This window comes from Folsomia candida, unplaced genomic scaffold (genome assembly GCF_002217175.1).
Source record: "Folsomia candida strain VU population unplaced genomic scaffold, ASM221717v1 Fcan01_Sc044, whole genome shotgun sequence".
NCBI classification, from domain to species: Eukaryota; Metazoa; Arthropoda; class Collembola; order Entomobryomorpha; family Isotomidae; genus Folsomia; species Folsomia candida.
Window position 1 is genome coordinate 332800 of NW_019091236.1, and position 25342 is coordinate 358141.

The following is a 25342-nucleotide window of genomic DNA, read 5'->3' on the forward strand; positions in this document are numbered from 1 at the left end:
TCTGGTCTGAATGTAGTACTTGCATTGTAGTGTATGTAACACAGTAAAACCTGCACACCTGGCATTACTAGGGCTATGATGTTCGTTCCTACTTATCCCAAGTACGATCCTAAATAGCAACGTGCCGTGTCGCGTGCAAAAATCGTGCTGAGTACTAGGCTTTTCCCAAAAGATGAACGACATGATACCTTCTACAATGATTGCTTTGGATTTCCAACTTTTTAGAAAGGCTTGACATGACATCCATAAAAATGAAATTCCTTGCAACATCACGGTCAAAAAATAACAAAGAGAACCAATCGTCATCTGCTGAAATAGGATGAATTCCACCTGGGCCAAAAATACTTGAGTCACGCGTTTTGTCAAATTCCATTGTACACAGCACAAAAAATTGTGGTTGGGGCAGCAGAAAAGAAAACTTAGGAGGGGAGCCTCACCACCTGCCCTTCACAGATCTTGATGTCCTTTGCATATGTGGTAGGGTCCTATGAGTGTACTAAAACCCTGAAGTGGTTTGACTCCATGGCCACATTTGCGCCCGCCACACCCACTCAAAGGCGCCAAAAACACGAAAAAAGCCCTGTTATCATGTGCTTTAAATGTCACCAAAAATCCAATTTTGCTCAGATTTTGATAAAATTTGCATTTTTGTGATCCCAGATAGTTATGTGATCATACCCAGTAGATATCTCAACTTTTTTGAAATTTTGAATTTTTTCGAATAATTCATCAGCAGTGGAAAGCTCGAAAATTTCGAAAATTTCAAAAAAGTTGAGATTGCTATTGGATATTATCAAGCAGGTATCTAGGATCACAAAAATGCAAATTTTATCAAAATCCGAGCAAAATTGGATTTTTGGTGGATTTTTGAAGCTGGTAACTTTTGTGATTTTCATCCCTTTGAGTGGGTGTGGCGGGCGCAAATGTGGCCATGGAGTCAAACCACTTCAGGGTTTTAGTACACTCATAGGACCCTACCACATATCCAAAGGACATCAAGATCTGTGAAGGGCAGGTGGTGAAGCTCTCCTCCTTAGCAGGATGGGTTGACACGGGCTGAAGAATGTGGGCTGCGACAACGCCAGAAATTAAGTAGCTTGTCCATTCCGCCGATAAATAAAAGAACCGGACGCCTAACTGGAGCTTGGAGACTTCGGGACCTACATAAAATTTTTGAAAACGATTTATCATAAAATTATTAACATTATGCAAACCGTAGATTCCGTGAATTCTCCACACTCTAAATAACTTGCTGGTAAAATGTCGCTAGCGGAAGCACTGTGAGTTTCTAAATTTGGGTAAGATGACGACGAAATTTTTTTAACCAACGGAAAATATGTAAAAAAAAACATGTGTTCCAAACACAAGTTACATACATAGATACATGTTGATTAAAAAGCTGAACTGATTTGTGACCCAAAATTAGGTTGTGTGCGTACTGAATTTTTTAATTACGCCGTCGCCTGTGTTTGGTACCCGATTTTAGTAATTTTCCGTTAACTTAGGTATGTAGGTAACGTCGTCATAATCGTTACATACAAATGGGCCACCTATCCGGGTGACGATGTGTTTCCAAACTACATTCTTACCAAACTTTTGGACGGGTTGGCGGATCAGAAAGTTCACAAGGTGCACAGCCACATGATCGATGGGGATATCCAACCTGATAAGGAAACCCATCGCGTACGAAGCCATTGCAATGGAAGCCTCCGCCTGTTCAATCAAGTTTAGCGGGTGGGTAAAAATGATGAATATCCGCGCCATTACGGCGACCGCGTTTAGCAATAAACTCAAACGGACCATGGTTTGTGTCCTTGACCCACTGACGGCTATTTGATCTTGACTCGTGTCCCACTTTACGCGTAAACAACGATACTTGGACCCACACGCAAGGTTATGTTTGATTAAATTTATATCTTTAATATCCATGTTTAATGTGTATTTCAGATTTTACAAATTTTTACGTTTTCCAATACTTTTTCCGTCTATTTTTGAAGTTCGAAATTCCGATTATCAAGGAAAAAATTACGAATCTTTAGGTGACATAAGCAATTTTATCCACTTTATAATTTTTAGCTAATTTAGACCCCTACTCAACATGAAGTAAAAAAAATCAAATTATTCATTCCGTTATATAAAATTGGCTCCTCAAATGGTTCAAATCTAAACAAAATCAAGTTTTTGTCAAGCTTCGGGTTTAGATTATGGTTACGCATCCGACGATTTTTTAGAAGGCAGGCCGAAATTGGAGAAAGAAGAGAGTGGCGAAAATATGTATGGGATTGTATGTACATAAATAAGCAGTAAAATAATTCTCGTCGCGGGATGAGAAATGTTGTCCTTAATAATTTATTTTATCAGTGGGTTGCCTAATGAAAATGTAATATATAGATTAACATGCATGAATGAATGTAAGTATGTAGCTTCGCCCGGACATGAATGTAATTAAAATGTATGTATGTATGTATCTATCTTTATTGCTCTCTAAATTCATAACAATCATAGTATACAGGTACAACAATAATGGTCTACCACTGGTAAACATACCATACAATTAATTAATTATATGTGTTGCTAACTAACAAATTTAATAAATATAATTAGTAGCACGTGCTCCAAAACAGAAAAGCAATATGCTAAACCGAGTCAGAAGTCCACATTGTAGTCAATACACAAAATAAGACACGTTTATCCGTTTCCATATTCCTTAAAATTACTTATACAAAATTCATATGTATTTATGATTAAAATATTTATTTGTATGATCAACTTGATTTTGTTAAGGATTTAAAGTTTTCGCTAATCTACGCAACAATTGTTTATAATTAGAATCTGTCTATTAGTTTCAACAATGTTCAATCTGGTTAGGAAAACGGGGACGTTCTTAGGGCACGCCCAGTTTTGAGAAACAAATTAATGACAAACAGGATTAGGAGAAAGTCGTGTATTGCACTTGTCTTTATGAGTTAAATTTGAACAGTATACACACTGAAGTACTTCGCAAACCCGAGAAAAGCCGTCTTTAAGGAGGACGGCATAACAAATTACATTACTTTGTTCATGAAGTAGTAAACTCCTATACATATATTCAGCTATGTTATAAGTTAGTTAATTTACGTGTCATGGTGTTCAAACCAATTTATAATGAATTGATCTCCGTTGAATAAAGGATTAACAAACAAACAAACGATCTTCCAACTTCCTGCAATTTTAGTTATCCGCGGATTTTAGCTACATGGACCAAGTGCAAATTTACATTTTAGAAATTCAGTATTTTCCTTATTAAGGTACATATATTTAGATTTACAACATTTAACATACATAATGAGGGATGTTATCGTTCATGCCCACATGTTGTAAATACATACATAACATTATGTACATAATTGATTAGCATGGTACATAAGCTTTCATTTAGCCACACACTAGTAAGAAAACTACTCATTGTCGACATATTATATTCTCGTCATATCAAACATTTTACACACTCATTGCTGTCAATCAATCATCAAATGTAAGGACAACTTGCCAAAAGTACTGGTACCCAAACTACCCTTACCAGTATGTACACTCAAAACACAAATTTGTCAAATCAACACCGCCGGTGTCAATATACATATGATTTAACCGCCTTGGTTACAATTGTGATTCGAGTGGTGATGAAATTTTTCCGTCCGGTCATATGTAACATTATAAATACCGGTTTCAAACTCATCATCACTCGGATTCAACATTTTAGCCAAGGCGGATAAGTCATATATTGACAACGGAGGTGTTGATTTGACAAACTTTTGTGTTGAGTGCAGGTACATACAACCGTTCACATAAATTATCGATACATACACACATATGTACATATAAATAACATTCACAGAGACATAAGGAGCATTGAAACTGTCAACTATTTACAATTTCCGGCCCTTAAGTTTCTCAATAAATGTGAACTTTAGAAACTTCTCGAGTTATTACGAACTAACAAAAGTACACGTCACATTAACGCTCCAAACAATCCACCAAATCGGTTTATTTTTAATATCACGCATGTAATTTATAAAATAAGTATGAAGTTTTCCACAAATTTTCTTTTATTTCTGCTCTTCTGCGTTCAAATATTTTGTAGCTGCTTATTTGCAGAAGGGTCGCAATTAACATTAACCGACTTAATTTGCCAGTACGACACCTTCATTATCGTTTTCGTAGAGGACGGGAATCAATCCTTGGATGAAACGCATAAAACATGTGCTTCACAACGAATCCTGGTCACCATGGAGAAACAGGTGGTTTCTAGATACCCAAGAAAATACATATTTCCCATTGTATACTTCATATTCCCAGACAACCTACCCATTGTTAACGATTACTACGGAAAACTGGGAAACAACCCTAACGCAGTTATGATTAAAGCCTGGTTATCTTACGTTGGGCTAGTGCATCTTGTAACCGTTGATGGTTACGATCCGGACAAAAAACCTTCCGTAACCACGCATTCTGCTCGTCTTGAGTCCCACACCTTATTCATCGTGACAAAATCTCAAATTACGGATTATTCACTAATGGAACAAATCTGGTCCGGATTTATTGAACAAACCGTGGCTGCATTTTTGGTTAAAATTGAGAAATTTATGGTACAAAGAATCCTCTACATTTGCGATTCCTGTGCACCCACATTTTTTACTGGAATTTCATTTAATCCGAGAGGAATCCATGTTCCAAACTTTGTTGAAAATATGCAACTAGAACTGTCCCGACATACCATGTCAATTCGTTTGGCTGATACTGAACTATACATTGGTATTCCAATCCATTCAATTCAACGCGTTTTATCAAGGCATGCCAAATATCAGGGGCCTGTTATCCTATGCAAAAAATGTGTCCATGCCGCCATTCTGTTCGAGCTACAGGATCATTTAAATACTTCGTTTCTACAGAACACGTTCTTTTCCCGAAATGTGACATTACTTGAATTCCCCTCCCTAGTAAGTGGAGATGGGCTCCTTGCAGTCATCTGGAGGGAGAGGGCGACCCGATACGTCGAGTTTCAACCGGTCCACTGGATTGTGTCCAACACTGATTCGTACAGTTTCATAACCTGCGATGGAGTCAGGATTAAGGGAGCGTCAATTCTGTTTGCTCCTTATTCTGGGAATGCCCTCATTGTGACACTGACATTTGCAGCATTTTGTCTCCTTATCCCAACATGGGCTGAGAAGCTGGCCACAAAATCATTGTCAATTTGGGTGACACTTTGGAAGAGGGGGTATCAAATGGTTACTTATATTCTTGAAAATGGTGACCTCCAATTACATCAAATTCATGGAACATACAAATTTTGGCCTCGTTCTATAACCAACGTTACGCTGGCAAGCTTAGCTGTGTTTTTCGTATTTGCTAACAATTTCTATAAAAGTTTCCTCTCCGCGGACGAGGTTCTTCGACCCGACTATGCCGCAACTGTGACAAATTGGCACGATTTGACAGGATTTCGAATAGTAACGCCCATTGATACCGATAGGGCAAAGATGTACGGCCTTGGTCCCCACCGTTCCACGGGCAATATGCGTCTAACAAATTTTGGCTTTGATGTATACCAGTTTTATTCATCACTCGAAAACCCAAGCGGCTACAGAAATCAGCACGTGTTCACAATGACTGACATTCCCCCGGGAAAAGATAACCGTGATGGTTTAGGCTACTTTCCGCACAGGATGAATGCATTCCTCGAGTTTATTGAATCTTGTGATAAGACGGCGTTCATATCCTTGAATGATGCCAGTGACGAGTATCTGACCTATTTTAATGATAAAACGGGTAAAAATAAGTGGTTTGTGAAAGGAGTTGATAGAATATTAAGTATCCCAAGCATTTATAGGTTCGAACGTTTTAATGCAGGTAGTCGAAGTCATCAAAGGGTAAAGATGAAGCTGGCATTTTTAGTAGAATCTGGCATTGCTAATTATTTTAGTGTGTTATTTTCAAATGGGAGTAATCATATGATGAAATCTACGTCTGCTCTAAGCCTATTGTTTTATCAAAGGCTGAAGTTAACGAGTCAGATTGTGGGATTGTTTAGTGTTTGTGGCGTCTTGTTGATGGTGGCTTTACTAGTGTGGGCATTGGAAATAATTTTACATGTTGTAAGAAAGCAAATTCACAGGCTAAATTATTATCTTAAGAATATAAAACTTCGTCTCACCGTTTATGAGTCAGGTTCCGGTTGCGTTAATATATGTAATCTATTATTTTGGGCTAGATTTGTCAATCATAATTTTTAATTTAATTTAAATTCCAAAATATTGAATACGACAAGGGTTTAGTAATTTATTTTCAAATTAGGTAATTACTACAAAAATATGTCCAATGAAATCTAGCCAGACCTCAATCTTACACGTAATTCTAATCACCAATTTACATACACACAGGTTAAAAACAAATATTGTTAAATATTCGATTTCTGATTCTATTTATACAATTGTTCCTTTATGGGCACGAAGTGACCGAGAATAAAGTATAAATTAAGCCATGCCATATATACATATTTCAAGATGCTGTTTAATTAGTCGCTCCAGAACATATTTATGTATTTACATACGTCACAGAATATTTGTACACTTTGCGTACCCGCTTATTTTTGCAGGGCACTTTTCCAAATTAAATCTGTGTCTATTTAAACATGGAACAATTCGTTAACGATTCTAGATAAGCGTGATAAGATCTGCTGAGGTCGAAGAAGCCTTCTTGTACGGAGGACAATGTAGTGTTCAGGTTTGAGACGAAAATATTATGTATGTATATATGTATGCGCCTAAATATTAACATTTGATTTCATTGGCATAAATTCATACATGTTTACTTTTGTTGGTTGCCAAGCAATGTGGAGGAATCGGTGTAACCTTTTGCACAAGCAGATGATACTCGTAAATATATACGTAAAACCTCTATTTATAGCCTTATTCTAATTATAGCCGGGGCTAGAGAACAAGATTTCAAAATTTTAGCCAGGTCTTTAATTATGTCTTGTCCCCGTTCATAGCCCATTCAAGAAAAATGTTGCACATTATGCTAATCAACGAGCAAGTCGAATTGTTAATTTTTATCTATATTAATTTTTTAAGTTAATAATGGATATAATCATGACAGAAAATTAAAAAGACTGCCAAACCTCGTTTAAAGATGTAGATTTGAAGTGAAAATCCTAGGAGGAGAAAAATTTAGCCGGGTCTCTAATTGTAGCCGGGTCTGTGACCCTCAGTTTTGGATTTTAGCCCCGGCTATAAATAGAGTATTTACGGTATGTGCATATGTATGTACATATTTACATACATATGTCACTATGCGGTGTATATCTTAATAATGCATATATGTACAGTAGGAATTATATGACTTGACAAGGGTCAAGTCTCTTTAATCACTCTCTCTGCCTTGGTTGTGTAGCCTTCATATATTACGTCATCAAGACAACAAAGTGTATTACCCACCTGCCTACTATCTACTCATGTTGAGCTTAATCTGAATAAGATGGACGACCAACAACCAAAACCTTTTGGATGACTTAATCAATGAACGTTACGTTACGTGTGTGCCCAAGGAAAGCGAAAGGGATAGTGGGGGTGATATATCGGCCGAAATAAATACACCCCCAACCAGCCCAGTTTACAGATATTTCACTTCGATTGCTATTTACTGAACATCTGTACACTCTTTTTTGTCATCCTCTAAATTAATGTTGTTGATGCGATCACCACCAGTCGCTTCTTCGAACGACTGGGTGGTTGATTATGAATATATAAGCAACAATATCGCCTCTCACGGTTGGGAGACAGACACCCGTCACCATACAAGTGCGAGGAAGTGTGTTGGCCAGCTACGTGGCGCAACTCACATTTTGCCCGACTTCAGCCCCAACGCACCGAGTTCTAATCGTTTTATGCACCTTATCTTTTGCGTCTTATTACTTGCTTTTCTTTACTTTTTATGCATTAAATAAATCATGCGGATTATTTATATGCTCACACAAATGCAAAATGAGAGTGAATTACCCAAAATTCAAGTTTTTACTGCATATTTGCAACGTATTCATCAATTTAAAAATTTTTATTATTTTTGTGATTGTCATTGCATATTTTTGAAATTATGTTACATTAATTATGTAAGTATTTATAGTTGGAAATAAACAAATTTATCTATTAAATTTATCTATTTCCTCAATTGAATCTAACACAACCACCACCACTGAACCGGTTTACAGAAATAAGAAAGTATGTATCACCTGTCTTTCATCGCACGTGAATGGTGACGGGTGTCTCCCACCCGTGAGAGCCGACATTGCTGCTTATATATTCATAATCAACCACACAGTCGTTCGAAGAAGCGGCTCTGGTGGTGATCGCATCAAGAAAAATTAATGCACCCATCAAAAAAAAATTCGAATTAATTACAAGTTGTGCATATGCACATACGTCCGGTGATTTATTATGTTAAACGAGGAGATATTCGAAGTAAGTTGTTAATGGTTTTGATTTTGAAATGTTTTTCTATATACAACCGAATTAGATTGAGCTTGTTGCATTATTGATTTCTTAAGGAAGGTGATTCTATGCGGTGTCTACCCCGCCGGTAGAAAATGCATCCAACACCTACCCTGGGCCTTTATTGCATCATGAGGTAAAACCTGCACGTCCACTTATGTATGCAAAACAAATAACAATACGAGCGTAAGTCAACGTTCGCATATCACGCAAATTGAGCATACCTATCAACAATTGTGACAAATTTTGTTGGAAAACCATGGGATTTCTATCGCAAATTTACCCAGCGAAGAGCATATTCTTAAACGCAAAATTAATTCGCCAATTTATGCTCATCATCACGGTTTAAGTAGATATGAGAGATTGCAATCTCCCAAATCTAGCCAATCAATCGATTGGCAAGGTTTGCGAATCCAAAAATAGAAAAATCAAAATTCTAGCAGGATGAAGCTTGACACACCTATCATTCCAATTAATAATTTCCTCTTGATTCCATAGATTGTCGGCCATCTCTGCAACTTTCTGGCAAACAGTGACATCAAACAGTGTCGGCTCGTCTCCCACGTTTGGAATTATGGGTCCACCCCCCATCTAAAAGCAAACACAAGAACAAGAATCTCCTTACATATATCGAAATGATACCGCTATTTTGGATATTATCGACAAACTCAAATTCTCCCCAGTCAATGTCCTCTTACAAGTTATAGCTGTCCCCTCTCTCAATCTGCCCCCCGTCGACCTCGAAATATTCCTCATGATGAGAAACGTCAAATCAATCAATGTCGCATACGAGCCCGGAGACGAATTGAAATTTCTGGGATACTTGGGAAACAAGATTATCCTCGCTGCTTGCCCCACCCTGAATGCACTTGAGTTTGATGGACATAGTTTCCCTAATCTGGAAGGGACCGTATTCCTGAAATTGAAGAAAGTTACGACGTACTGTACACTTTATAAAGTCCACGATCGCGAAAAATTTGGGCACGCTGTGAAAGATTCGTTTAAAAATTTGCAATATGTCAATACCGCTAGCGATCATTTGATAAGCATGCCAATGATGTGAAAGCTATCCAAGCTGCCGGTGTAAGTTGCACACTTCTAACCATTTGATTGATTTTAACCCTAAATTCACGAAAGGACACTTAGCGGTCACTGAAAAGTCACGAAGTGTTAAATGTGAATCAAATTTAATATTTATGTATGTAGTTACCATTTTTTGTTTAAACCAACAAAGAGAATACTTACTTTTTCCTACAAAACACTTGATTTAAAATTTAAGTTTATACATAACGTTACACTCGATTTATTATAAATGTGTATCTTTTTGTTTCCAGATCACTCAATAGGTTGGTCTTGCATGGAATTCCTGATACGACGGGAGGGTTGGAATGCCTCCTAGAAATTCCTGGCAGCTTGAGAGAACTAAACTTTTCTGTCAACTTCCAAGTGGACGATCGGGTGGACGAGATGCCCAGAATTTTTTACACTTTTTTGAAGAAACATTCCACCACTTTGGAAATCCTGTCCATCTGCATGTTCTAGTTGGAGGGAAAGGCACAGCTGGACTGGAAATTTCCCACATTTCCGAAATTGAAAAAAATAAAAATCATGGGTGACATGGTTACTGGGCTGCTCGGGTTTGGAACTATGCCAAGCTATTTTGGACCGATAGAGTACAACGTATGTTTCCCAGTGGTGGAAATTTTAGAAATTTGGTCCAGTTCGGATGCATTTATTCCGTTGGAAAATCAGATTCAGGTTGTCGAATCCGTGAAAAGGATAGATTTGGAGGGAAAGAGGTGGGATCATGTAGAACATTATGCTAGGCTGTATATACGAATCTTTGATATATTTCCGAACGCGAAAGAATCAGTTAGAAAAATTTTGGACGATTTGCTTCAACACAATATAAAATTTGGTCGTTGCGGGAAAACGATACACTTTTTTGAAAAAACATTCCCCCACTTTGGAAATATTTTCCATCCGCATGTTCTGGTTGGAGGGAAAGGCACAGCTGGACTGGAAATTTCCCACATTTCCGAAATTGACAAACTTTAAAATTGTGGGTAACATTGTGGCAGGGCTGCTCGAGTTTGAAACTATTCCTGGATATTTTGGACCGATCGATTATACCATATGTTTCCCAGTTGTGGAAATTTTTGAAATTTGGTCCCGTTCGGATGCATTTATTCCGTCGCAAAATAATTTTCAGGTCCAATCCGTGAAAACGATAGATTTAGGGGTGGTTAGGAGGTGGAATAATGTAGCAGACCATGCTAAGCTGTATACGCGAATATTTGATATATTTCCGAACGCGAAAGAATCAGTTATAAAACTTTTGAAGGACTTGTTTTTCCTGTAAAATTTTACGCTTGACGGATAAATACGATGAAAAAGAATTGAGAGTAATAAACAAAAAAATTAAGCTAATTATTCTTTCAATGTAGATGCAACATAATTACTAAACTTAGGTTTTCTTCAGTAATGCATATTTGATCTGTATATGCGTCGTACAAGCCCTATGAATAATTTGGAGCACGCTACAACTCTGTGGATGAGTGAGACAGTCACATCATGAAGTTGACAGGTTATGATGCACAGAGTGAGGAACTTTGCACGGGGAAAGGGCACATAAAAGAGAAAGGGATGGTGGTGGTGGTGGTCAGTCCACAGAAATAAAGGCACACTTTCATTTGTATTTGATTCCTACTAAGGGAACATCTGTACAAAATATTTTGAAATTAATACAGCCATCAAAAAACATTCTCAAATTTATATTATTAATTACACGCAAGAAATTTGAACTTGATTTTACGTTCAGGTGATTAATTATGTTAAGCGAGGAGAGATTAGATGTAAGTTCTGAAAAGTTTCAATTTCGTAGTATTTAATGTTTGTTATTTATTTAATGTCCTAATAAGATTTACCTATGTATGCACATATCTCATATCTTGTTTCATTATTCATTTGATCAGGAAGGTGATTCCATGCGGTGTACTTCGCCCTTAGAAAATTCAGCCGATTTCTACCCTGGGCCATTATTGCAGTACGAGGTACAATTAACACATATATTTGTTTCAGTTTTATTACAGAGGGTGTGTCATGCCAGTTATTTTTTTGCAAGATGTACATATTCAGCACGTCTACTTATGGAAAACAAATACAATAAATATCTGTAATTTAGTTTCAGTGGGTGCTAAAATAGAGAATTTTTGATTAGGCAATATACGGATGGCATCTATATTATAAGCTGGAAATGTCTGTCTGCAACGGAGGTGTGTAGGAAGTAATTTTCTGTGATGGAAGCAAAATGCAGAAAGTTTCACTTCCCTCGCCAAAAGACATTTCTAGCTACTTATAAATTAAAAAAAAATTATTCGCTGGAATTATGAACAATCCGGCTTAATTTTCACGAATATATAATAATATGTTCTCGCAGGGCGGGAGACGGGCTTATACACTAGTATACACATTTTGCAAAAGAATACAGGAGGTCCTCCAAAGGAGGATGAAGCTTATTTGCTCAGCAATTCTTAAGATTGATAATTTTCCTGTGACTCCACAGATTGTCGGCCACGTGTGTAAATTCCTGACAATCAGTGACATCAAGCAGTGTCGGCTTGTCTCGAACGCTTGGAATTATGGGTCAACCCCCCGTCTCAAAGCGAAGACTAGAACAAGACTCTCGTTGTGTCGAAATGATACCTCTATTTTGGAAGTTATCGACAAACTCAAATTCTCCCCGGTTAACGTGCTGTTACAAGTTATCGCTGACCCCTCTCTCAATCTGCCCCCTGTGGACATTTCAATATTCCCTATGATGAGAAATGTCAAATCAATCAATGTCACATACAAGCCCGGAGATGAATTGAAATTTCCGGGAAACTTGGGCAACAAGATTATCCACGCTGCTTCCCCCACTCTGAAAAAACTGGAATTTGACGGACATAGTTTCCCTAGACTGGCGGGGACCATATTCCCAAAATTGCTGTAAGTTGCACGTTGCACATTTTTAAACTAACAATGCGATGGTGTGAAGTGTAACCCTCCGATTTTATTGAAATTATAAAATTATGTGGTCCAAGTTTTAATAGGTATAACCAACGTTTCTTGAGGGAGTTTGTGCTATGTTTGTGAAAATAATTTAGGACAAAGTTGAAAAATGCGTGATTTTTAGCATGGGAAAAGAATAGAAGTTGAGTTTGCTTCCTCCGGCTGATAAAAATAGTCAGTTTTTAAAATTTGACCTCATACATTTTCATAAATTAAATTTATGAACATTACTTTTCGCAGGGATTACATTTTTTATAATTGAAAATAATCATTAATTATTGTAAATATGTATTTGTTTCCAGATCACTCAATAGATTGGTCTTGCATGTAATTTCTGAAACGACGAGAGGGTTGGAATGCCTCCTAGAAATTCCTGGCAGCTTGAGAGAACTAAACTTTTCTGTCAACTTCCAAGTGGACGATCGGGTGGACGAGATGCCCAGAATTTTTTACACTTTTTTGAAGAAACATTCCACCACTTTGGAAATCCTGTCCATCTGCATGTTCTAGTTGGAGGGAAAGGCACAGCTGGACTGGAAATTTCCCACATTTCCGAAATTGAAAAAAATAAAAATCATGGGTGACATGGTTACTGGGCTGCTCGGGTTTGAAACTATGCCAAGCTATTTTGGACCGATAGAGTACAACGTATGTTTCCCAGTGGTAGAAATTTTAGAAATTTGGTCCTGTTCGGATGCATTTATTCCGTTGCAAAATCAGATTCAGGTTGTCGAATCCGTGAAAAGGATAGATTTAGAGGGAATGAGGTGGAATAATGTAGCACATTATGCTGAGATGTATATACGAATGTTTGATATATTTCCGAACGCGAAAGAATCAGTTAGAAAAATTTTGGACGATTTGCTTCAACACAGTATAAGATTTGGTCGTTGTAGGAAAATGTACCATATGTAACAATTCAGAAAAATTTACATCAAATAAAATCTAATTGTTATGTATCTATTCGCAAAAAAATGTTAAAATTTTAAATAATATTTAAACATATTATGTTTAAATTTCACCACGAATTAAAGGGTTCCAATTAACGCACCCAAGAAAATACTGAAAAGTACCCAGAAGAGTATTGAAAATCAATAATACTGAACTTTACCCAGACAAATTCTTTTATGACCCCAACATAAAACCAAAAATGCCCAATAATATCTTTGACTTTATTAGCTTACAATGAGAAGGTGTGAGGTGCTTATCGCCGATATCTACCGGACTAATTTTAAATTGTTCACGCTCAAAAATAAGTGGACCCTAATTTTTTCGTTTTCCTGAATGAGCATGTTTACGCCCTTGATAAAAATTCATTTTAAAAAATTTAAAAAATTTGATATTTTCATGCTATTTCTGAATTATAAACCCAAAAAACAATAATTTTTTGAAAATTAAAAGTTTTTTAAAAATGGAATTTTATATTTTCAGGGATGTAATTCTGATCACAGATTGGGTTTATTTTTTGAAATCGGGTGAAAATTCGAAAAGTTACAGCGTTTTCAAAAATCCGAATTTTGGCTGAATTTTTTTTGAAAATTCTGTTTACTAAGGGCATAAACATGCCCATTCAGGAAAACGAAAAAATACGGGTCCACTTATTTTTGAGCGTGAACAATTTAAAATTAGTCCGGTGGATATCGGCGATAACCACCTCACACCATCGCATTGTTAGTAGTGCATTCTTATGACATGCTAATACGGATTGGTCTTCATATTTTATGTGATGGTTATTATTGGGCAATCTAGATACCAGCAAGTTTGATACCGCTTACCCCTTGTTCACTTGCTATCCATACTTTATTTATTTATCTGTACATATTCATCGACACAACTATGTAGCGATTCAGAATCCGATTTTGAAATTTTGAAAATCAACGGAAGTAAAAAAAATCCCAAACTATGTATATGGGAACATTATTGGTGAGGGGAAGAAATATACTAAAAATCGTTCGGAGTGGTGTATAAAATAAAATATTTCTCGTTTGAATGGGACATTGCGCTGTTGTGTTTCGCCGTCTTCTTTTTCAAAATGTACGATAGTCTTGCCGAATTCGATTTTTCACCGAATTTTAGGACTGAGAAGTTGATAGCGATTCGACTACATACTTTATTTCAACAGCTAATCAACAAATAAATATACCAATAAATGTTTGGGGCTTAGGGAGCCACGCAGTTGTAAAACTTTTGATACGTACAAGTTGTGTATCAAGAGGCTTTGGTTAGTTTTTAATACAGATCAATGGGTTAAATCATCATACTCGTGTCTTATTTTCTTAACAATGTGTGTATATAAGCACTAATTGGTATCACGATTATACACAAACTATACGAAGTATGCCCAGAGGCCAGAAGCCAAGACGATTCTAATAGGGAGACGGTGTGGGCCTATTAACGCCTTACCAAAGCTAAGCGGGCATTGATTACTATGTAAAAATTTATTGTTGAATAATCTGGAGGAAATAAATGGCTAATTAGTGTTTTTCATACCAAAGTCGTTATCACTTTTATATGTCACGATATTATTGGGCATTTTTGGTTTTATATTGGGTGGATAAAACAATTCATCTGGGCAACATTCAGTATTATTCATTTTCAATACTTTACTGGGTACTTTTCAGTATTTTCCTGGGTGCGTTAATAATAATCCCGAATTAAACTATTTAAACAGTATATTCGATTGTATTTGAAATATGTTTTGTAAACAGGAAACGGACCTAAACGATAAGGACGAAAGGAAAGTTGGTTTATATATTGAGAAACATAATATTTGCAAATATTAAAGATTATTTATGCGCTAGGACCTTACAAAAAAATTGTACCATGGCAGACGGGTAGATATGTACATATATGTATTTGAATGTATTAAATTAGATTTTATTACCAAATATTTAAATTTGATTTGAACCAATGTATCTAATGCAAAATTTGATAAAATAATCGATGGTTTAATTATGTCCATGTAAAATTATGCTTGATCACTTCAACCCTTCAATAAAGGAGTCTCCTTTAGTAAATCGGTTAACAAGGTCGAAACCCCATTCGGGCTGGTCCCCGTTGCATCCATGACCTACAGAGGTATATATTCAAATTTGAAAATGTCTTTAATTCCCGCCACTTTCATAAATACCCACCCGCATTCCTCATAACAATGTAGTTCGCATTCCGCGCGGAATTCAAATACCCCGCAACTTTTCCATCCACCCGCCAAATTCCTCTCGTGCTATTGTTCAATTCCTCGGCTCCATCCCAGTTCAAATTCTTTACCATATCCGCAACCCCGGGAAGTCCGGCGTCCAAATTACCGACGTACATGATCCCTTTGTATCCTGCATTTAGTACGGATTCTAAATGCGATTTTACCGAGGCCATGAAATTGTTGTGCATGTCGCCCTGAACACGTGGCGAGACGAAGGAGAAGGACATATTTCCCACGTGCAGAGATCGTCTGCCAGACTCCGAATTTACCAGGTCGGTAAAATTCGGGTAGTTTATCGTATCCTTAATGATATTGTACATTGGGTAGAATCCCGCAGCGGTAGGAATGGAGCCGACCAATTGTTGCCACGTCTGAAGAGAAAAAAAACGTGATCAAAGCAGTTGCCAAGTTTCAAAAACAGGGAACAAATTTGAGAACAAAAATTACATTCGTTCCTTAAAAATTTTGTTCCAAATTCAAAAACTAATGTTACATTAAGAAATGTAAATATGTACACTCTGAATTCCATGCTACATATAATCAAACCAAATTAAATTCAAAGTAACGTTAAAGGATCAAAGCTTGGAATTTGTGTCCGATTTGAAACCTGTCAAGGATATGCGGTTTGATAGTTTATCAAAATCCAGAGTGAATTTGCCTTTCGAAAGGATTATTTTTTAGAGTTCTTTTTTAGAGTGTATGTTTTCTGGAAATTGAAACTGAAAATTTTCAATTTGTAATACTGCCCTCATGTAACAATTTTACAAGATTTTGTCTTCTGTATTTATCACAAATTTCGCTAATAAAGACAAATAAATTATGAAATTGGATTGGACGTTGGTAAAAAGTATGTACATATTTATACAAATCAATCAGAATGAAATTAAAAATTGATCCAATTTCATTACTGCAAAGGCACCCAAATAATTTCCTTGGTTGATCTGCTCCTTGACTATGTCGGCCTTAACGTCGCACTCCCTTTTCGTTTTGTCATCAATGATGGCTACGTTATGGAGATAAGTGGAATAATCGAATTGAGAAATCGGGTCAACCCACGGCGACTCGAGCAGGATTCCTTTCAAATTTATGGCAAAATTGGGACTATTTTGATTCTGGGTGTGGATATAATTCGCCACCACGCTCGCGTATGATGCTATTTAAGTAAAAACAAAATGTTACTCCGAAAAATAGGTTTTTTTTTTAAATAGGAACATTATTTTGTAAAATCTATAACAAATTGAAAACATAATCCACCTCCATAGGAAACTCCTCCATTATAGAAATCATTCTGTGCCAGATGAGGAAATAATTGGAAAAATTGGAGTAAAAATTCGTAAATTGCGGGCGCTGCTTCTTCACTGGATTTAACGTATGCTGCCTCGTTCTGGGTGAAACTGAATCCTAAGAATTTGTTAATTAGACGAATTCAATTAGCAAGCTTTTTTATCATCAATTTGCAAATTTTTATACATATTCAAATTTATTTTGGTATTTACCCACGCCGACGGGGCTATCCAAATAGACAATATTTTGCGTCATGTGCCAGGAATTATTTCGTAGACGAATGTGCTTATCTTCCTCCAGGAAGTAGGGACCGTTGTGGCTGAAGAGTGAGTGCAGGCCGGTGATACCGGGCCCACCCTCGCTCCAAAGCCAGACGGGCGCATCGGTCGAATTATTCTGGATGAGTAAAAAAATTATTTCTGAATAATTTTCCTCGGTAAAGTTTGCACCGTCGCTGCACACGTTTTTGTGAAATGTGAAAAAAGTAACACAGTAATAGTTCAAAACGAACACAAACCTTACTGAATTAAAAAAAATTGCAAAAATTATTTATTCATTCGTTCTCCATAAATATGAAGTGCAGAAATATTTGTTCGTTCATTCAAACCTTTGAAGAAAAAAATCACCTATTTAATAACGGTACAAATTATGTACTTTTTTACCCAAAGACTTTCACAAAAAAAATTTTCATAAAAGTAAACCAATAAAATACAGCAATTCACGCAGCCATTGGTAACTCGTTAAATCTATGCATTTCGCAAATTAGTTATGTTAAGATAATTTTGCAAAAAGAATTCCCTTGGTCTGCCTAACATAAATTTCATTATGAGCTTGTCAGTTTACAGATTTCGTAATTTTGTCAATATTTCCAAAGCCTGCGTGAATTGCCTCAACATATTTATCTAAGACCATTATAATAAGATTAATTAGATAAATATGTGCATAAATTACCTGCGCAGGAAAGAACCAGAAGAATAGATTGGAATTGTACTCCTCATTAACCGTTATAAATCCGGAATAGCTCGTGATTTCTGGGTACGCCAAAAACCCCCCGACTTTACTGAGCCGTTGTGCCTCCGTGATATTTCCCGCCTTAATGAGCGGCGTCAAAAATAAGGGCTCTCCATCCTGACACGTAACGAGGTAAATTTGGAGGACGAAAGCAAAGAGAATTTTAGACGGCATGGTGACCAACGAATGGAACTTGTTGGACTGGAAAGTTTTTATAAAACTGAAGGTTTTATAAATAAGTGAGACGTATGTAACATGACAACTGGCTGGGTGAATGTCAAGGTAAATAGTTTGCTTGATTGGAGAAAAAATCTGTGTAACACACATACATTTTTTTATAATATAAACATTCCACTGTTTACTTTGCAAATAAACCGTGTTGAACATACAAAAATGATACGAGCAGACTTAAAAACGAGGCTAGCAAAATTAAATCTAAAATTAAAACTAATTTAAATTTAATTTAATAAAATTAAAATTAAAACCACATGAAAATTGCGTGACTAATACATGGCTGGCAATGGTCGGGCGTCAAATTGACCCCGTCAGATTGACCCGCGACAAATTGGTCCGATCATATTGACCCTGGGACAAATTGACCCACTCCATATTGGTCAGGACAATCTGACATGGAATCGCTCGTAATAAATTAGTTTGTGGTCCATAGTGGACCAAAAGGTGGACCATGGTCCATTACGAGCAATGGACTAATAACATCATTTGACGGTGTTTACATCGATATTTCTTTCAAAATAATAACCCACAATATAAAAATCAAAACTATATTAGACCTTTGACCTATGAACAACACCTCCACTAAAAATTGAAACACGCTGGTCAACATAGATTTTGACTATATTAAGGCGTACATAAATAGCCAGACGGACTGACTGACGGACAGACAAAACGATAACATGAAGCATCTGACGCCGCCTAATAATCTCGTGTCCAGGTTGATTTGAAATTTGATGAGATCAGAGTAGCTAGATGCATATTAATAGCACGACAGGTGTGCAAACACGCCCGCAACTTGAAATCCATTAAGTCAAGAGGTTTGGAAAATGCGGTGTCATCCGGGCGTGGATTTTGCATTACGAAGTTTTTATAGCATATTTGCAAATTGTTGGCTTGCAAACAGTTTATGTAGGAAGATAGCTTCGTCAACCTTGCACCGCAGTAATTGTCGGAAGATTGCTGAAAAACGACTCAAGCAAAACGTCCCCGTGATTCTGGTCATGGATGATGAGACCTATTGCTCGATTGATCCAGATGAAGTCCCTGGGAGAAAGTACTACTCATGTACTAATAAGAAAACGGTTAAAGATGCTTTCAAATACAAACCGAAGTCAAAATTTCCCAAGAAGTACATGATCTGGCAAGCATTGGACTCAGAGGGAAACGTCTCAAAGCCGTTCGTGACCACAGCCACCATGACCTCGGAGAGGTATCTGAATGATTGTGTAAAGAAGATCTTGATCCCTTTTATCAATAACCGTAATGTACTTTTCTGGCCGGACATGGCAACATGTCATTATTCAAAAGTTGTTGTGGACTATCTTCGGTCGCAAAAAATCGATTTTGTTGAAAAAAAGGATAATGCTCCCAACGTTCCTCAGGCAAGACCAATTGAAAGATTTTGGGCTTTATGCAAGGGAGAATATAGTCGTCGAACAAAACCAGCCAAAAATTTGAGAGGATTTCGTCAGATTTGGACACGAATTTCAAAAGCGGTAGCGAAAGAGAGTGGCAAAGCACTTATGGGGACTGCGGGACAAAAAATTCGCCAGATAGGAAGGCAGGGGGTGTATGGACCATACCAAGCAAAAAAGTGAATGGTAGGGACCTTGCTTATAACCACTAAAAATTTCTTTGAAATTAATTAAGTTTTTCTAATTTTACAGGCATTTTATCAAAAGTTTCTTTCATACCGAAGCAAACCCTAATAATATTTAATGTAAAAAGTGTGTTGTTTAGAGAGCTGTTGATTTTTTTGGCTCTCCTTCCATAATTAGTTTGATGTCAGGTTTCATAAATATGTAATCACTGTGCCAATACGAATTTGTAAATATACGCTAAGCGTTATAGGTATTTTAATTAATGCAATAAAAGCAGAGATATCAAGAGTCATCGTGAATTTTTTTAAGAATGACTCGTGCAAGATGTTCAGAAGTACATATTTATATTGAGATATATGCATAACATTTATTTATATTACATTTTATATATGTACATACATACGTTTTTCTTCCATTATATATCTTACACATTCAGACTCAAACTTTCAAATTAATTACATGAGTCCATTAAATTTTTACGTACATTTTTTAGTTTTCAGGTGAAACTTCAGGGGGTTATAACATAATAGTTTATAACAACATGCGATTTAAGCTAGTTACATACCTAAAAGTTACAAGATGACAAAAAATGGAGCACGCCTTCTTGGCGGAGCACTATCCCTACCACAAAATCTATAAAGGGAGGGAAGTTTTACACAAGGAATCATTTGAATGGGTATTTCGACACACGGGAATTTCCAGAGTTCCAAAAATATTCAATATCTATTTGAGAGTGGAGTTCTCCTCCGGGGGGAGAAACAAATATCCAGTCGTTTGAACTTGCCACGAAAACTAGCCCCCGATGGAAGTGCGCGAGCCTTTCAAACCAAAAAAGATGGTAATTCGTTCGATTTAGGGGGATCCATACAAACATTTTTCATTCTTTGGGGCACAGCAGTGATTCTAACTTTCCCCATGTTTGGGTTTGAAGTACGACACCGTATTTATGAAGAGCTTATGTATATATTTTATTCGATATAAATACTTTGCATACTGGAAGATCTTGAAACTTCTCCAAATCTACAAAGATACAATTTTCAAAAAATTACATGCAAAGCTCATACATAATAACAAATAATGTGTGTAGTTATCTATTCCAAATGTTACGAACTATCCAACTCACTGGGAACCATTTGTTAGAATGATGTTTTAAAAAGCTGAAGGTTTTTAATTTTTCGATCATAATATTCCAACGTTAAACCCAGGTCGACCAAAGTGTTTGGTGCTTTAGGAGGAAGTGGCACATATTTATGATACTCAATTTATTTCTTTATTTGCGAGTTTTTGACTTTAAAAAAGTAACTTAAATTTAGTTTACTTACCAGGTATACTATGTATGTGTAACAACGATCCAGCCTATACATTTGATGCAGATTTTAATACTAGCCCGATGGTATGAACTCATTTTTGTGCTAAATTCACTTTCCGACAAGTTGTATCGACATTACCTGCGCCAAACGGGCACTTTTCCCAATGCTTTAGCAAGAGAGAAATGTGAAAGGTGTTACCTAAAACTGGAAGCACGGATCATCCAGGGTCGATGACCCGTGCGTGGAGTGAGAAAGTCGCGGACGATCCACTACTTTCATTTCCTCGCTTGCTAAAGCATTGGGAAAAGTGCCCGTTTGGCGCAGGTAATGTCGATACAACTTGTCGGAAAGTGAATTTAGCACAAAAATGAGTTCAGACCATCGGGCTAGTATTAAAATTTGCATCAAACGTATAGGCTGGATCGTTGTCACACATACATAGTATACCTGGTTAGTACTACCATTTACTCCGACATACATATTGAATTATTTACACATCCAATGGGATGTCACAACCACTACAACGGTGTAAAACGTAATTCACACCGCACCGTATCAATTTGACACCAAACCGGTACAGTCACAGCGTGACACGGGCATGGTGTCAATTCGGTTTGGATTTTTCTGTGCGTGCACGTGATTTCCGCTTCTGGCCAAACCATACGCAAAAAACAGTACTGCTGCAACCGTTCATTCAACTTTTCCTGGCCTTCCAGATTTTCGCGAATAAAAACCTCCTTCACCGTTTCGCACACCGGTCCGACAAGTTCAATTAACTTGTTCGGTTTAACCGGGAGAAAGGAATCCACCAAGTCGAAACTTTCCACACCCGGGCCACACTTTATGGTAAGTTGGGCTAATTTCGGCAAAAATTTGTCATAGTCAATCCTCTCCGTGGGGTTTATCTCGTCCGCCCACCAAACGTCGTAATCTCCCCGGGCACTAATTTCCAGGGATTCCAAGACCGGAAGTTGTGGCAGGACGACGTCCGGGTAATAACCTGTCAAAGTGACACCGAGATCGACAAGGGTGCTGTGATGTTTGTGCAGCAGTCGAAAGAGCCAGGGTTCCGTGTCCTGTTCGTCAAAGTATTGATGGAAGTGCAGGACTCGGAGAGAATTCGGGAAGTTGAGAAGTCTTTGGGCGAAATTTTTGGAAATCCAGGTGCCTTGAATGAATTCCGTGTTGAAGATTAAACTCGTCAAGGAGCTGGAAGCAGAGGAGAATAAATTTATTTTACCATCGTATTGTTTGCAAATTTCATAATTTGAGTAAATTTTTAATCCACTAACAATCGGGGTCTCGTCTCTCAACGTCTGTATGCTCACGGATTTGAACCAAATTAATGGCAATCACAAATTTAATGAGTATGGAATTTGCAAACTGAACTACATATCTGCCAATACGCAGGTTTGGTAGAGATTGGTTGACATCCAAAACGGGAAAAATGTGTAGCATATTGGGAAACTGTAAAATTTTCGGGTCGATGAGTTAAATTTTCTCCTCCTTTTTTGTAAATATCTCCGCTAAACATTAGCATTGCGTCGGACTAATTCTGAATGGGCCAAAGTGCAGTCGATACTTAATTCCGAGAGGGCCCAAGTGCAGTCGATACTTAATTCCGAGAGGGCCCAAGTGCAGTCGATACTTAATTCCGAGAGGGCCCAAGTGCAGTCGATACTTAATTCCGAGAGGGCCCAAGTGCAGTCGATACTTAATTCCGAGAGGGCCAAAGTGCAATCGATATTTAATTCAGAAAGGGCCTAAGTACACAAGAAAAACTATTGAAAAGACCTAAGCGCAATATAATAATTAGAATATGAATATCTCAAGTTTCTTATCATCCTGGAATATCTTGCACTGAAAAAAAAACAATCTAAATATGTAAAAACTATAAATAAATAAGATTCATTGTATTTTTCAAATTCCCAGCCCCATCTATCGCTCTTCCGGTTCTTTCTGGCCCTTTCAGAATTAGTCCAACGATTGGCAGATGGTGCCATTTGCAAATTTCATACTAATTAAATTTGCGATCGATTGGCACTAGTTTGTTCCAAAGGTGTGAGCATACGTTAGGAGACCTGCATTGTTAGTGGGTCAAAATCTCTCCTTTTTAAATCACGTATTTTTACCTCTATCGTAAATCATGTAAATATAAATAAATACATTCTTCCCCAAAATTTTGCAAAATCACCCCCAAATTTATTTAATGTGTCAAAATTTACCCTGGGAAATGTGTCGGATTCTTCTTCCATAAGCTCCTTCCCGAATAATCCATCTCCAGCCGTTCCAAGTTGGGACACGTGTTAAGGAAAATTTGCGACACGTGGGAGAACTGTCCCCACTGGAGGGAACGTATCGCCAACCCCTTTACTTTTTTGAACACCACCCCGTCCCCAAATTTTGGCCAGATGTACCCACAGTATCTAATCTCTTCTAAAGTTGTGTAACTTTTTGCAAAAATTTCGCCAACAATTTGCACCTCCACATCTTTCAAATTACTCCGTGCCCAGCCCCTGATCCATAAACTTTTTAAATTCAGTCCGGACGGAACCACGACTTCCGGTTGACACGATGCTCCTCCTTTTATCGGAGTAAGCCCTCGGACAAGGATGGTCACGTGGTGCGGTCGGAAATTTAATTGGCGTTGAATTAAGGTCAGGTCAAAATTTCTCGGGTTAAAATCCAAGCACAGTCTGGTCACCTCCTTTAATCTGTAGGACGCCCCATAATTCCAAACTTTGCTAATCAACCTTGCATTTTTGATGTCTTGCACAGGTAAATATTTGCAAATGATGGTCACCACCTGGAATAAAATTGATATTTTTTGATTAATTTAAACGCTTAAAACTAATCGAACAAGACGAGCAGCGTTCGATTTCATAAAATTTCATTAAATTAGTAAATTTTATAATTAAGTAAAAATCTGTAAAACATTCTTAAAAATTTGATCTACTTGAAAAAATATGTATTTCTCAAATAATGTATAATTTTAATCAGTAAATCGTCTATATTATACATAAATGTGAAGTAGTAGGGAGGATTAAAAATTAGAATGACGGAAAATTTAGGCCCATTTTTTATTCACATTAAGGAAAATCCATAAAATAAATAAAAAATAAAAACTCCCACACAAAATTTCAGGAAAAAAGTACGAATTTTACCTGCTCAACAAGGCACGTGTTGGACTGATGTGTAAATTCTTGCCAAATTTCCATCCCAAGATTATTTTAAGGAGTATTTGCAGGTATTTTAAATTCAGTAAGGGCAGGTTCCAATAACGCTTTTTAAAAGTCTTACATTGTGTAACCAATTAAAGAATGCAGGTTATATGTAACAATGTAAAATGCATTTTACGATCGTTCTTTTAGGTTTTTTAAATCTTTTTCGTTACTTTGTTTCTGCAATAACCGTATCTTTTGCAAAAGTTGGAGAGAAAGTTCGACACAAGGTTAGTACAGCCTTGTTCCTCGTGTTTTGTCTTGTTACTTCATCTGTTTGAAGATATATACATACATACATACGTACGTACATACATCTCACGACATTCAGGTTATTGCATCTGTTTAACGTACATATCTGTAAGTTCACTTTACAGAGATGTTTGAGCGTGAGATGGTAGGTTACTTTTAGAAAGTTCATATCTTATGCAGGTTACACAGAAAGATACAGAAGACAAAGTTGAGGAGCAGTGCTTCTCATCATCGTGCTTTTGTGCATACCTATTTGCATGTCGGCAATTAGCCTTTAATGTGCTACCGCCGCTGGCCTGGCTATCTGTTAATGAGTAGTCTGGTCACTCCACATAGTACATACCTATTTGCATACATAAATTGCTTAATTAAATTCAGGTTAAGTTTTCTCGTGTCAAAATCCAGGTACAGTCGGGTCACCTCCTTTAAGCGGTAGGATGCCACATAATTCCACACTTTCCTGACCAATCTCGCATTCTTGATGCCTTTGACAGGCAAATATTGGCAAATTACAGTCACCACCTGGAAAAAATTAAATGTTTTGTCATTTTTGCCGTCCATAAATTTTGTGACGCGAGAGTTGGTCTAAGGCTTCTATAATATAATATGGTGCCTACAGAAATATGTATGTTACGCATGCACTCTTAGGCAA

At 37.0% G+C, this 25342-nt stretch overlaps 3 protein-coding genes across 10 annotated transcripts; 1 reads left to right on the forward strand and 2 right to left on the reverse strand.

The window, feature by feature from the left end:
* Positions 1–11207: 11207 nt before the first annotated feature.
* LOC118433210 lies at positions 11208–13785 on the forward strand. Its single transcript, XM_035844903.1, has 4 exons — positions 11208–11380; positions 11501–11578; positions 12091–12515; positions 12881–13785. The coding sequence occupies exons 1-4, from the start codon at positions 11357–11359 to the stop codon at positions 13086–13088; spliced, it is 735 nt and encodes a 244-aa protein (XP_035700796.1). The 5' UTR covers positions 11208–11356; the 3' UTR covers positions 13089–13785.
* A 1642-nt stretch (positions 13786–15427) lies between these two features.
* LOC110861710 (venom serine carboxypeptidase) lies at positions 15428–18290 on the reverse strand. Its single transcript, XM_022110838.2, has 6 exons — positions 18013–18290; positions 17274–17457; positions 17032–17178; positions 16686–16930; positions 15713–16148; positions 15428–15648 (listed from the first exon to the last, which is right to left on the reverse strand). Exons 1-6 carry the CDS (start codon positions 18244–18246, stop codon positions 15557–15559), a joined length of 1338 nt encoding a protein of 445 aa, XP_021966530.1. The 5' UTR covers positions 18247–18290; the 3' UTR covers positions 15428–15556.
* Positions 18291–20284: 1994 nt separating this feature from the next.
* LOC110861704 lies at positions 20285–24694 on the reverse strand. 8 transcript variants are annotated; one of them, XR_004833237.1, is made up of 4 exons: positions 24382–24694; positions 23443–24023; positions 21679–22426; positions 20285–21195 (listed from the first exon to the last, which is right to left on the reverse strand). XR_004833237.1 is itself a non-coding variant. In XM_022110829.2 (3 exons), the coding sequence occupies exons 1-3, from the start codon at positions 24433–24435 to the stop codon at positions 21736–21738; spliced, it is 1326 nt and encodes a 441-aa protein (XP_021966521.1). In that variant the 5' UTR covers positions 24436–24694; the 3' UTR covers positions 21142–21735. The 8 variants fall into 8 exon arrangements, 1 of the variants encoding a protein (XP_021966521.1); XR_004833236.1 differs by having other exon boundaries at positions 20285–21209; XR_004833242.1 differs by adding an exon at positions 22510–22980 and having other exon boundaries at positions 21142–22426.
* Between the last annotated feature and the right edge of the window lie 648 nt (positions 24695–25342).